A 14,732-nucleotide genomic window follows, 5' to 3' on the forward strand; every position below is an offset into this window, starting at 1 on the left:
TTGGTTTGGGTGTGATAATTTAATTCAAATCTGTTGATTTTGCTATATATACCCTGTTATAATCATTCTTATGTTTCCTTACATATTAAAAAGATGCTTTTCCATAAAAAGGTTTTTATAATATATGTCATTTCATCGCAATTTATCTCACTATTTTTAAAAGAAAAATTAAATAAAAACTAAAGGTACTATATTCCCATATCATATGTGTATAATGACAAATTCCATTTTTTGCTACTTGAGAAGGCCCAAATAGAGAGGAGGCGCATAAATCACTATGTATAATAAAGATTCTGTTAAAGTATCATTATATTTAATTCAGTGGTATAGGAGGGAGATGTGGATAAGAAATGGAGACCCTAAATCGTAACGGACGGACAGATGGATGTACGACCCCATCACTATACACCCCGCTTTTCAAACTTTGGATCCGCCAATAACAAGTGCGCAGGAACTTCAAAAATACGCATGCGTAAACGATTCAAAACAAAAATGGCGAATTATTAGACGACGACAACACAGAAAAACATAATATGTCTTTGCAATAGAGTCTTAAGTTCAATAGAAAGTTTGTGTAAGATTTTATATTAAATAGATTTGATATGATGCTTGATCTTGAGGTTGTTCCCGAGAGATCACTTGGAAACGAACAATGGGAGTTTGTTTTGGGTGAGCCAGCCAGTTCTTGATTTTTGCACTAGATACTTTGCGATATTTTATATATAATGACGATTGTCAGTCTGTTGAATCTATTTTGTTAGAAATTTAAACAACACTAAATACAGGTTTTTAAAACAATTTCAATTACAAAAATTGGTGCAATAATACATAAGGTGAAGGTCGAATTGAAACAGCTGATCATTGTAAACAAACACGTTACCTGTTAACGTTATCTAACTTGAAAGTTGAAACATAAATTCTATTGTGCGAGAATTTCTCATTTCAAATGTAATGAATACATACACAAAAATGAAACTTACTTAATCTTTCATATTCTTGAAAATTTGTGATGTATTATAATTTAGATTAGACTAAGACTGGGGAATAGTTTCAAGGAACGCAGGTTCAACCAATGGAGAATAGAGATATGATAGCAAGGTTTTTAAAACCAAATTATCTGCAATAAACATCAAATATTAGACAAGGGCTTATTCTCTATTGAGAAGTTGATGGCTCGTTTTAATACTCCCCCTCAACTTCTGTACGAAAGGCCTAATAAAAGCAGTTCAGAAATCGACTAAATGAAGAAACAAAACCGGACCCCACTTCGATCCATGTTTTAGGTCTGATGCGATATCATAGACGTAGTCTGGATACACAGATGTTATTTTGCCATAGAAATGCGAATAAAATACCAATTCCACTGACTTAAAACACGTTTTTAATGATAGAACACTTACTTGCAATATCTGTGTCGCCGGATTCGTTTATTCATTCAAAACTGCGTTTGAACCCGGGTTGACCTCTAAAAAAGTCTAAAACTATTCCTCTGGATAACTATTTAACACTGGAACATTTAATCCAATTTATCCGGAAAAAAAGCTTTAGACTTTCTTAGTGGTCAACTGGGTACAAACGCAGTTTTGAATGAATAAATGAATCTGGTGACACAGATATCGCAAGTAAGTGTTCTACCGTGATGAATGTTTTTTAAGTCAGCAGAATTGGTTTTTTAAATCACATTTCCATTACAAAACAACATCTGTGCATCCCAAATATGTGTATGATAATGTATCAATCCTAAAACATCGATCGAAGTGGGGCCCGGTTTGGTTCTTCATGTAGTCAATTTCTGAACTGCTTTTATTAGGCCTTTTGTAGAGAAGTTGAGGGGGAGTATTAAAAGAAGCCATCAACTTCTCAATAGAGAATAGACGAGGGCTATGCAGAGTCTGAAACTTGCACTGGTAGAGGTGATTATGAATCAACGGCCAAGAAATTTGATTTATAAACTGTTGATAATTTTACCTGAAAATAAGCATTGAACAAGCCTGTCTTTAGCTCATCTGAACCAAAGGCTGATGTATTAAGCTTTTCTGTTCAAAATCTGTCTGTTGTCTGTTGTAGTTGGTGTCATGGTCATGTAAACTTTTCAAATTTTGCACTTGTCATCAAGAACCACTTTGCTAATTTTAACCAAACTTGCCACAAAGCATCTGGGAGAAGGGAATTCAAGTTTGTTTGGCTGGAATGGAAATGCTGTCTCCCAAGGGAAGATAATTTAGAATAATGAAAACCTTTACTGACATTTTTGCTCACCTGAGGTAAAGACTCAAGCTTTTCTGATAACTTTTTGTCTGGCATCCGTCTGTCTGTAAACTTTTCACATTTTCAACTTCTTCTTTAGAACCACTGGGTCAATTTCAACCAAACTTGCCATAAACTATCCATGGGTAAAGGGGGTTCAAGTTTTTTAAATGAAGGGCCACAACTTCTTTCTAGGGGAAATAATTACAAATTAGTGAAAAATTAATGGAATCTTTTAAAAATGTTCTTTTCAAGTACCACCGGGCCAGAAAATATAAAACATGTACAAACATCCTCAGGTGGTGCATCTTCGCTAGCCAAGGGTTTCTGATACGCTACTCTCCTCATAAGCCCTTGGCATACGGTGTTAAAAAAAGTTGGGATTTTTTTCTCAAGTTGTGATTGGAGTTGATCGACATCGTTCGACCAATCAGCAATTGTTTTTTGTAAATGACGATATTTGCGTTCGGGATATATCTTGACTCTTTAATATCGTTAATGTAAAATGCAAGTAAACAATGATCCGTAAGATAACATGCCATTCTATGAATAGCTATATGGTGTCATCCAATATCTAAAGCTACGTGCAAAATATGTGATTAAGAATCTATACTGAAGATGTAGATTTGCATTTTTACATGTTTAAATAACAAATTAACATAACTTGATACCTTCTTGTTAATTATTCTTTAAAAACAAAATTTTTTTAAATACGCTTTTTATTTCTGTCGATGACGCAATCTGTGCGTACCTGGTGAGAATCATGATCACGTGATAAAAACAATCCCGTCTTTTGTCGGCACCGTATGCCAAGGGTTTATGAGGAGAGTAGCGTATCAGAAACCCTTGGCTAGCGAAGATGCAGGTGGTGTAGATTCAAATCTGTTCAAATCATGACCCCTGGGGGTAGGGTGGGGCCACTATGGGTGATCAAAGTTTCACATAGGAATGCATAGCCTAGGACAAATCTTTTGAAATCATTTTCTCAAGAAAAGCAAAGCCATAATTGGTCATACTTATATGGAAGCATCCTCTGGTAGTCTAGATTCAAATTTATTCAAATCATGATCCCCCAGGGTAGGGTTGGGCCACTATAAGCGGTCAAAGTTTTACAAGGAAACATGGAAAAAATCTTTAAAATCTTCTTCTCAAGAACAGCAAAGCCATGATTAGTCATATAAATAAAAAGTGTCTTCTGGTGAATAAATGTAGATTCAGATTTGTTCAAATCTTGACCCCAGGGGTTAGGAAGAGGGCAACAACAGGGGCTAAAAATTCTAAATAGGATTATATAGGAAATATCTTGAAAAAAATCATCTTCTAATGAACAGCAAAGCCATGATAGTTGAATTAATACAGAAGCATCCTAGTGTACTGTAGGTCGTGTAGATTCAAATTTGTTCAAATCGTACCCCCCACCCCCACCCCACCCCACCCCACCCCACCCCACCCCCTCACAGGTAGGGTGGGGTCACATTAGAAGATCCAAATTATTGGAAAAATCTTCTTTAGCCATCACTAGTCAAAGAAATATAGAAGCATCATCAGTAAGTGTAGGTTGATTCAAGTTTGTTCAAATCATGCCCCCTCCCTTACCTCCCCCTAGTGGGGGGGGGGGGGAGTAGGTTGGGACCACTTAATATATATTCAATACTGAACTGATTTCTGCTTTTTCCTAGTCAAAGTGCTTAAGTAAGCAATGTAGCCCATTAGCCTCTTGTTTAAAAACCTTCTCCCCACGAACCACTGTTCCTGAAAAGATGAAATATATATATATATATATGTGCTTCACTAAATATTGTAGATTCAAGTCTGTTCAAATCATGGTGCCTGGGGATAGGGTAGGGCCACAGTAGGCAATCAAAGTTTTTCATAGGACTATATAGTAGTTGCTGTAATTTATTAAAAAAAAATTCTAGAAAAACAATGCCATGATTTATAGTCATGTTAATAAGGAACCATCCTCAGGTAGTGTAGATTCAATTTTGTGTGATTTAAGTTTGTTCAAATCATGACCCCCAGTGGTAGGTTGGGGTTGCAATTGGCGATCAAAGTTTTACATAGGAATAAATTGGAAAAATCTGCTGATGAAGAACAGCAGGGCCATAGTGACTCAGATGAGCATTGTGGCCTATGGGCCTCTTGTTTTTCAATGGTTTTGGGCCAGACTTTCTCATATATACTAGCCCAATGGGACAGTGAAAGTTCTTATTTGACCCTTGAAGACAAATGAAAAAAGTATGAAATGAAATTATGAAAAACTTGGAACAGCAAACATTGAAAAAAATTGAGCATTTATATAAGAAAAATTGTCACTGTGTCACAGATGTTTTAGAGAATTAAAAAAAAATCCACCCAAATTACTGGTAGGATGGGAATTCAGAAATAAGCTTATAATTAGAAAATATTATTTTTGTATAACCTGATAGTAACAGTTGATGTGTAATTTAATGAGGTGGTATGAAGATAACCAGAAGTACCTTTAATGGAAGAGTTTGCATTGACTCTTAGCTGAAAATGGAAGAAAAACAATGTATCTATGCAATATGATGCTGGCATTCTTTGCTAAGAACAATGTTTTATTCTTTCAGGAATGCCTTTCTATCAAGCAGTTGCTATAATGAAACGCCAGGATAGACAAATCAAGGGTGTACAAGTATGGTACAGTCACCAGGTAATGTTTCATGTAGTTATTATACATTGTCTGGGAAATGAAGTGAAAAAGAAGTCAACATCTAAGTTACTGTAGAATGTTTCATGTAGTTATTATACATTGTCTGGGCAATGAAGTGAAAAAGAAGTCAACATCTAAGTTACCGTAACATCACTTTTTATTCACGAGAACTTTATTTTCGCGTTAGTACGCGAGACTGTGTTCTCGCAAAAATGTTGTTCTCAAGTATATTAGTATTCCTAAAGATTATATAGAGCAAAAACCATAATTCATGAAAATTTTGTCTCACTTATTAAGAGTAAATGACTATCCCATGAAAATAAGGCGTCACAAAAATTTACTGATCTACTGTAGTAAAAGTTTATACACATTTTGGGCACTGCTTGATGTGCATGTTAGTTGATTTGTCACTGGTATATACATATTTGATTTGCATTATAGACAAAATGAAAAAAAACCCCTGATTTTAGGAAGTTGATCTTATCAACAGGAAGTGGAACAAAATCTTAATAAAAACACATTTCAAGAATAAGAATGCTACAGTTTGTTGATAAGTTTTTAAGCATGGTTACATTTGGGTTGTCATTGGTTTCTTAAATGTTTGAACCTTGATGTTCAGGTTGGGGCAGAACAGGTGAAGGGCACCAAAACTGCGTTATGATGTAGAAAATAATTCTGACGATTTCATTTTCAATAAGGCTTACCATATATACTCGTCAATAAGTCAATTTTTTGGGAGTTAAACTTTGGTCCAAAACTCTTTATCCGACTTATACGCGAGTTATAAAAAGATTGTTATTTTAGTTGGACAATCCCACTAATTTAAGCTTAAAAATACAACCGACTTATAGGCGAGTATATACCGTAATTGGAAGTTAAACTAAAGGGGGTTATTTGTTGAATTAATCACAAGTTCAACAAAGTTTAAAGATGTTTGGTTATACATGTATTGTAGCTATCCATGTACAATTGTCTGTACATTATTTCTTCACACCTACTCATCAACACTTCTTCTCTTTAGAAATATTAAAAAAAAAAAAAAATTTGGCATATGATTGGTCATAGCAAATAGATATGCAATTAGATTGTTAGGTAGAAAGTTTAATAAGACCAAGGGATTTACTTTGATTTTATGCTGAAAGGGTTCCCTGGAGCCTAAAATGGTGTGCTTTATATTTTTTAGCAGGTTTATACTTGAATTTGCTGTAATATTTATGTTAATCAAACTTACATAGCTGATGACAGTAAGGAATTTTATTACTAGTCATGCTTTAGTGCTGCATGAGACACATATTTTCTGAATGAGTGATGAGGTAGATGTTTTGGAGCAGGTCCTATCCCAAGTAACTGTACTTGCAGTTGAGCAGATATGAGTATATATTGCATCTTGGGATTCATACTCATGATTTGTATCTGTAGGTTCAAGTTTTGGGAGAAGTGCTTCCACTGATCTATGTTGAACAAAGCTGTATGGATAATGCCAGAAGGATACATACTAAATGCTCTTTGGATGCTGCATGGACCTAAATTTACCACACAAATGATCAAGTTAGAGCTGTTGGAGCATGTCCATTTCCAAACGGATATGGATCTTTCCAATATTGACCAAATTTGCATAGGTGTTGCATCTGGGGATGCATAGCAGTATTCATGCTTTGGATATTGCATGTGACCTTTATTTTTCAGAGGAGTTATCTTGTTAATATTTTTGAAAGAGGTCCATGCCCAAGTGATTACATGTCCAACAAAGTGACCAAACTTGGAGAAATGTTGATGGGGGATATATACAACCAACCATGTTTTGAATGCTGTGTAACAGGAAAGGAGAAAATGTATGGCTGGACCGGGAATCGAACCCGGGACCCTGCATCACTAGTCAGGTGCTCTACCGACTGAGCTACCCAGGCCGATATCCACCGCCCAAACCATTACAGCTGCATAGATGTGATTCTAAGTTGAAACACTGTGAGCTATGTGTTTCTTAGAACCATTATGAATAATTCCCAGTATTTACCTTGAAAAGTTAAACTTACCCATTAATCACTTTTAAATAATGATCTTTCATTAATTCTCATCCAACAATTGTTGATATAATGCCATTATGGACATACTTTGATATTTCCTGTAACTTCAAAGTAGAAGAATACCAAATGATTTTTAGATACTGTCATATTGTTGCTTGGTTTGAATACTGGCTAGTGAACATTATTAAAAGCTAATGTGTATGGAGGAATCTAGGATGATGAAGAAAGAAATCATCATCTGTTATTGGTTTCCAGCAAAGTTGTAAAAGATTAGAGGGACAGTTGTAATTTTATTTCTGCTTGTTTTATATTACACAACTCATTTTAAATCATAATACAGAAATCTCGATAGTGGATACTACTAGTATGTCTTAGGAACACATCATTCTGTGATACTAAGTCCTTGGACATGGGACTATGTATCCAGTACTTTGTTCTTTAGTTTTAGACACATTTCTGTATACAGCGAGGTATTTGACAATGTGAAAATTATTAGTATAAAGAGTAAAAGATAATGTCCAAAGGGGTAACACTGTATACCAGATAGCAAAGTGACAGGACAATTTTGTAATTACACTGTATAGTTCTTTGGTATATTCAGAATTTTCGTTTGGTAGAGTTCACTTCATTTTGGCTTCTAGGGACAGTGTAAGAACACATTTGTAAAAAAAAAAATAAAAAATACAGAATGTCAGTGATTGAAATGAGGGTTGTTAAGAATTGATCCACAAAAGCAGGAGATATTGTCATGGTCAGCTCCCGATTCTTAAAAGCGGCCCATTTGTAAAGATCTAGACCACTGTGAAATTGAACAAGACAAATGAAGACTCTTGGCATTGATACATCGAGTATTGCCCATTGCAGGTCATTTAGAATGGTAATTTTGTGGGGGTTTTAGTATGCCTTTTTATCCTACAAATTGCCGTCAATTAAGTCCAAACAACATTTCCTATAAACCCCCAGACAAAAAAAATAACATGCTTTATTTCTGTCATATCTAGCATTTCTCTAACTTGTTAAAATGAAGATGAATTTTTTCTCTTGTAAATTGATTGGTGATATTGTCACAGGATCTAGTGTGGAATAGTGATAATTAAAGACTTCTGTTCAGAGCTTTGGTTCCTTATTTTCTGAGAATTCAGCAAAATTTATAAGTTGCATTGACATATATATAAGTTGAAAAATAAATTCATTTGGTGACTGTTGAGAACTAATCCCAATTGAGAAACATTGAATATTTCATTTCCAGTTATCCAGGGATGTGATTGGGAGGAGGGGGGTTCCAAGGGGAAGTGAGGGGAACAATTGATTCAGTTTAGTATAATTGTAAATTTTATATAATCATACTTTGAATTTCATATTTACCGTATAACTTTATATAGCGATTTTAAATAACGGAAGATACTTCCAGTAGTAATGGGATTGCCACCATTGCAAGAATTGTGGTTACAATTAAGTACTATACATCTTGTTTTTGTTTCAGTACCCTCTACAAATGGACCTTGTACTTAATCTCTCACATGATGGAATCCGCTTGATTTTTGACCCTGTATCACAAAGACTCAAGGTTTGTTCACTATTTAAAAGTATAATTTTAAAAAGATTGAATTTAAAGGTTTTTTTATTGCATGTAAGTGGTTGTACAGACTAAGTATTACAGATGTGAGTCAAATATCAAATTAGAGGGTTGCTTTGTAATGAGAACCCAGAGACAAAGGTTTGTGGACAGAATTCTGAAGGCAATTAAATGCATGTGGGTAAAGTAAGGATGAGACAGGCAAAAATTAATGAAAGCATCATCTTAGAAATCAGATCCCCAGCTAGGTTTGCCACAAAGGTCTGTGACCATTGTATAAGGTCTGCATTCTAAGCTAGACATCACAGAATTGACCAGCCACAATAGACTGCCTAGATTTTATTTCATCACTCCTCATTCATTGTACAGCTGGTCTCTGAGACTCAAGAAGGGATTAAAAACAAGCACATATGTTGGACCAAAATCATTGCTTAGAATTTAATAACTTTACGCAAAAGAAAAACCTGTAATAATTTTTCTCAAGATGGGCATTGTTGATGGTGATTTTGCCTTTTAATGAATTAACTGCAGAAAATGACAGGTTTATCGAGGTTTTTGTGTTCATTTTGTGATGCAGGGTAAAAAAGGGAGTGATTATTTGCTATTTCCATAGAAATGATAAAATGCTTTTTACAAAACTTAAACTGAAAATAAGTCAGTGGGGATCCCTCGATCTGAAAAGAATTATGGATAATTATTGGTCAAGTTGGAAACTTTATTATTATGTAGAACACAGCCTGGGTCAGAAAAGGCGGACATTTATGATAACTAAGTCCAGAATAATGGATGGACAAGATGCGCTGTGTGTTTGTTAAAGAAGGAAAAACACTTTAAACTTTTTGTTATGGTCAGAGGGGTTCAAATTTCAAAGGCTTGGTGATGAAAATCTGTCCCATTATTACTGTGTGATGTATGAAGTTGGTAATGATTTTCTGGACATAATAAAATACATAATGAGATTAGTGGAGGGACAGACTGGTCTGCTGATTATCAAACTTAGAGAGAAAATAGTAACACATTCTCATGTGAATTTAAGCAAAAATAGAAATTTGAAATATGAAACTTTTAAAAACTTTTTTGAAGAATGATAAAGCTATCTAATTTATTTTGGCCATTGGCAATAAATATGTAAGCATTTGAATGAAGTTTATTACAATATGACCTCTAAGGATACAGGAGGAATCAACCTAAAAAATATTATATATATGTCAAAATGTCTAACTCCTCACTTTAAACAAATTCAAAATTTTAAATACTGTTTAAGGACCTAGTATGTATTTGTTATCAAAATATCATCTGCTGATCTTGAAATCCATTTTTCGTACACAAAATAATTGGTAATATGCTCGTAACAAGTCGTGCATTAACTGTTTCATTAAAATTGAAAAACTCGTGTTTGATTGGTTTTATGCATCATTTTTAAAGAAGTTCCCTTTTCTAGTGTTGTTTGTACTCTGTTATGAACAAAAAAAATATTTTCTGTAAAATGAGGCACATTAGTAGAAGAGTTCTTAAGAGTAGTTGGTTTGGTTTAAGCTGGGGGCAATTTGTGAGAAGTTAGCTTTCTTTCATTATACTAACTAAATTTGCTTATTTTTTCCCAAACACATCTCTTAGATTGAAAGAACTAAGTTTAGATTCATACTTATTCTCAGCAGTTGTTAGAAATTTCAACAGATTGCAGAACACAATCTTGAACATTATCAAAAAAGACAATGTTGCTGGAAATGTGGTAGATATGCATCAAAATAGCGGGAAATGTGGTAAATATGCATGGAAATAGTGGGAAGTATGATGGATATGCATTGAAATAGCGGGAAATGTCACAGTGGTGGATTTGCATCGAAATAGTGGGAAGTATGGTGGAAATGCGTCAAGTAGCGGGAAGTGTAGCGGATATGCATCAAAGTAATGGGAAGTATGGTGGATATGCATCAAGTAGAGGGAAGTGTGGTGGATATATGTCGAAGTAGAGGAAAGTGTGGTGGATATGTATTGAAGTAGCGAGAATTGTGGCAGTTATGTGTCAAAGTAGCGGGAAGTGTGGCAGATATGCGCTGAAGTAGAGGGAAGTGTGGCGTATATGCATCTGAAGTAGTGGGAAGTGTGGCAGATATGTGTCAAAGTAGTGGGAAGTGTGGCAGATGTGTGTTGAAGTAGCGGGAAGTGTGGTGAATATGTGTTGAAGTAGCAGAAAGTGTGGTGGATATGTGTCAAAGTAGCGAGAAGTGTGGTAGATATGTGTCAAAGTAAAGGGAGGTGTGGCAGATATGTGTCGAAGTAGCGAGAAGTGTGGTGGATATCTGTCGAAGTAGCGAGAAGTGTGGTGGATATGTGTCAAAGTGAGGGAAGTGTGGTGGATATGTGTCAAAGTAGAGGGAAGTGTGGTGGATATGTGTTGAAGTAGCGGGAAGTATGGTGGATATATGTCGAAGTAGCGGGAAGTGTGGTGGATATGTGTCGAAGTAGAGGGAAGTGTGGTGGATATGTGTGGAAGTAGAGGGAAGTGTGGTGGATATGCGTTGAAGTAGCTGGAAGTGTGGTGGATATGTGTCAAAGTAGAGGGAAGTGTGGTGGATATGTGTCAAAGTAGAGGGAAGTGTGGTGGATATGTGTCAAAGTAGCGAGAAGTGTGGTAGATATGTGTCAAAGTAAAGGGAGGTGTGGCAGATATGTGTCGAAGTAGCGGGAAGTGTGGTGGATATCTGTCGAAGTAGCGAGAAGTGTGGTGGATATGTGTCAAAGTGAGGGAAGTGTGGTGGATATGTGTCAAAGTAGAGGGAAGTGTGGTGGATATGTGTTGAAGTAGCGGGAAGTATGGTGGATATATGTCGAAGTAGCGGGAAGTGTGGTGGATATGTGTCGAAGTAGCGGGAAGTGTGGTGGATATGTGTCGAAGTAGAGGGAAGTGTGGTGGATATGTGTCAAAGTAGAGGGAAGTGTGGTGGATATGTGTCAAAGTAGCGAGAAGTGTGGTAGATATGTGTCAAAGTAAAGGGAGGTGTGGCAGATATGTGTTGAAGTAGTGGGAAGTGTGGTGGATATCTGTCGAAGTAGCGAGAAGTGTGGTGGATATGTGTCAAAGTGAGGGAAGTGTGGTGGATATGTGTCAAAGTGAGGGAAGTGTGGTGGATATGTGTCAAAGTAGAGGGAAGTGTGGTGGATATGTGTCGGAAGTAGAGGGAAGTGTGGTGGATATGTGTTGGAAGTAGCGGGAAGTGTGGTGGATATGTGTCAGTGACCAAAAGATGAGTGACTGTCATCAGGACTTCATGGTTTGGGCATGTACCAGGGTATATGACTGCATACAAATAGTACACAGATTGTCCCAGTACATCAGAACCTGAACACTGCAAGGTATCAGAATCATGTACTCCAGCCACTAACCATTCCTCAGGCAAACCTGGAATGATCCTTATGCAGAATAATGCAATTACTCACATGGCAGTAACCACTCATCAGAAGATGCATTGATGCAGTATTCTTGCTCTCATAATCTCTGTGTAGATTCATTCTCATTCTCAGACACAAAATAGACAGAAGGATGAAGCAGCTTCCTTAGAAGTAGGATCTATTGAAGCTTGAATGAGATCTCCTGAACACCAAGAAAAACCTTTTACAAAGTTTTTTTTAAATAAATTTATACAACTTTTAATCATTATAATGAAACTTTGAATGAAAAATTAAAATCTATGCAGTTAAACTTATTCATTTTACTTATATAATCAAGGAGGAGATTTTCATAGATTTTCCCCAAATATTTCAATGTAAAATTTTGATTCTCTATTTTGGCCCCAACCTTATGCAAGGGGCCATGATTTGAACAATTTAGAATCTAAACTACATTAGGATGCTTACACTTAAGTATCAACTTTTGTGGCCCGCTGGTTCTTGAGAAGAAGATTTTTAAAGATTTTTCCTATATATCTCAATGTTTAACTTTGAAACCCTATCGTGGCCCCACCCTACCTCGGGGGGTCTTGATTTGAACAGTTTAGAATCTACTCTACCCCAGGAAGCTTCCACATTAGTTTCAGTTTTTCTAGCCCAGTGCTTCTTGAGAAGATTTTAAAAGATTTTTCCTATCCTGTTTGATTCAAAATTCCTCAATGATCTGTTTAAATGAAAAAAACAAGGGAGAAATTTAAAGAATATAAATTTGAAATCCCAAATGTTTTCAAACAACCTGCATTTTATGCCATCATAGGCAAAAACTGGAGATGTAGTCCCTGGAAAAGCAGCCAGTCAGAATTGTCATAGTTGTTTCGTAATGTTATAAACTTGAAAGAAAACTGCATGGGAGTGATGAAACACAGTTGATAATGGGAGAAAAAAGGGGATCACTCTTTGTAGACAGGAACAAAAATTGGCCAGATCAAGAGTTATCTTTTTTTTCATAATGGAAATCTTGTTTTTGCAGTTGTTGAGATACACACAATAGTAATGGCATAAGGTGACCCAAGGGAAAGGTCACTCAAGGCCACAAGGTCATTTAATTACTATCCTTTGTCTTCATTGTAAACTTTCATCTGTTTGACCACTGGTCATTCTAAAACAAACATTATTGATGAAGCACATTGCCACACTCATAAATTCTCCATTTTTTACTCCACACAAAGAACATATTTAATTGACCACTGGTCATTTCAAGTGCCTTGACTCAGGCCAGGGGGTCACTTTCAATAGAAGAGTGGACAGTGGTCAGTTATTTAGTAGAGTGGCTATTCTGTGTCCTCTGCCAAGTCAATAAAAATTCCAAGTGGTCACTTTAAAACAATGGTCAGGGAGGGAGGTTGTTCTTCATCTGATTGAAGGAAGCACTCTTGACCTCCAGCAGACTTTAATATTTTTTAAATGTGCTTTGTTTTATTCTTTTCCTGTGGAAAAATCACTCTATGCTCTCCTTCTGTTTTCCTTGTCTTGATATGCTGTCATTTCAGATGATTAAAGGAGACCAAATGTTTTATCATAAACCCTCTGTACACTACACACTATAGAGGTCTGATTTTGTGGTACTTTTTCTGCACTTAGAGTAATCTGCCCTTAGATCTTAAGTAAAATAAATTGAAAATCTAAGTGTATTACTCACTTAATAATCAATTCAATTCAAGCATTCTAAACATTTTAATAGCCCAAGATGAATTAAATGCACACATAATTTGATTCTATTAGTAATCAACAGTATTTATGCTCATCAGTACTTTTTGTCTAAGAACATTTTTCTTCTGGGTAAATGCCAGACACCCTGTGTTGAAAATGGAAAAGCTCAATATTAATTTACCCTTTATACAATATTATTTTCTTCAATGTCCAAAACTATTTTACCTCAGTTTATAGAAGGCCCTTAAAGAAACTGTGATACACTGATACACACACTTTACAGAAAGTAAAGATGATATGATAAAAGTATTTAAATTTACAATACATTGTTTGAATAAATACCTCTATTTCATTTTCATTCCCCCTAATCAGAAATTTGGGTATATATAGTTTTTGGTCTGTCTGTTTGTCCTACTTTTTAAAACTTAAACTCAGCAGTGTTTTGAACGATTGGTGCTAGGGCTATTTAATTTCCCATGTATTCTTTGTGACAAGACCTTAATGTGGGTTCTGCACTTTTGACCTTTTGACATTGATCTTGGAGTTTGACCTACTTTTGAAAAACTTTAACTTTGGTCATCATATTTGAAAAATTGGTGCTAGGGCTTTTATATTTTACGTGTGCATTTCTTGTTCCAAGACCTTTCTTTTGAATACCAACATTTTTGACCTCCTGACCTTGAAGTTTGACCTACTTTTGTAAAAATATTTAACCTTGGCCATACCTTCTGAAGGATTGGTACTGGGGCTTTTTTATTTTACATGTACATTCCTTGTGACAAGACCTTTCTTTGAGTAAAAACATTTTTTGACCCCTTGACCTTGACCTTGGGGTTTGACATACTCTAGGAAAAAAAAACTTTTAACCTTGGCCATGAGTTTCCATACAGGGGCATCAGTGTTTAACAAACATATCTTATTTATATTAGCTTTTACTTTTTTAAATTACTTTTATATTTCGAAGTCTTTATTCAAGACTAGAGAGGTTTAGTAAGCTCACTTGTACGTGTACATGTACATGTAAACTACAAGTTAGAATTACACATACACATTTACATTATTTTTCTTGTTTAGTAAAGTATAACCTGCACATATACTTGTAAGTGTTTTA

At 35.4% G+C, this 14,732-nt stretch overlaps 1 protein-coding gene across 1 annotated transcript in view; it reads left to right on the forward strand.

Moving 5' to 3' along the window:
- Nucleotides 1–483: 483 nt before the first annotated feature.
- Nucleotides 484–14,732, forward strand: part of LOC133197701 (phagosome assembly factor 1-like) — a 37,726-nt gene continuing 23,477 nt past the window's right edge. The window contains exons 1-3 of the mRNA XM_061333857.1: nt 484–669; nt 4,839–4,921; nt 8,429–8,512. Of these exons, the coding sequence (XP_061189841.1) occupies nt 603–669; nt 4,839–4,921; nt 8,429–8,512 (234 nt within the window). The 5' untranslated portion in view covers nt 484–602. The remainder of the gene's footprint in view (nt 670–4,838; nt 4,922–8,428; nt 8,513–14,732) is intronic.

The sequence above is a fragment of the Saccostrea echinata genome, unplaced genomic scaffold (genome assembly GCF_033153115.1).
Source record: "Saccostrea echinata isolate AGI-Se365-2 ecotype Australia unplaced genomic scaffold, CSIRO_AGI_Sech_v1 ptg000030l, whole genome shotgun sequence".
NCBI lineage: Eukaryota > Metazoa > Mollusca > Bivalvia > Ostreida > Ostreidae > Saccostrea > Saccostrea echinata.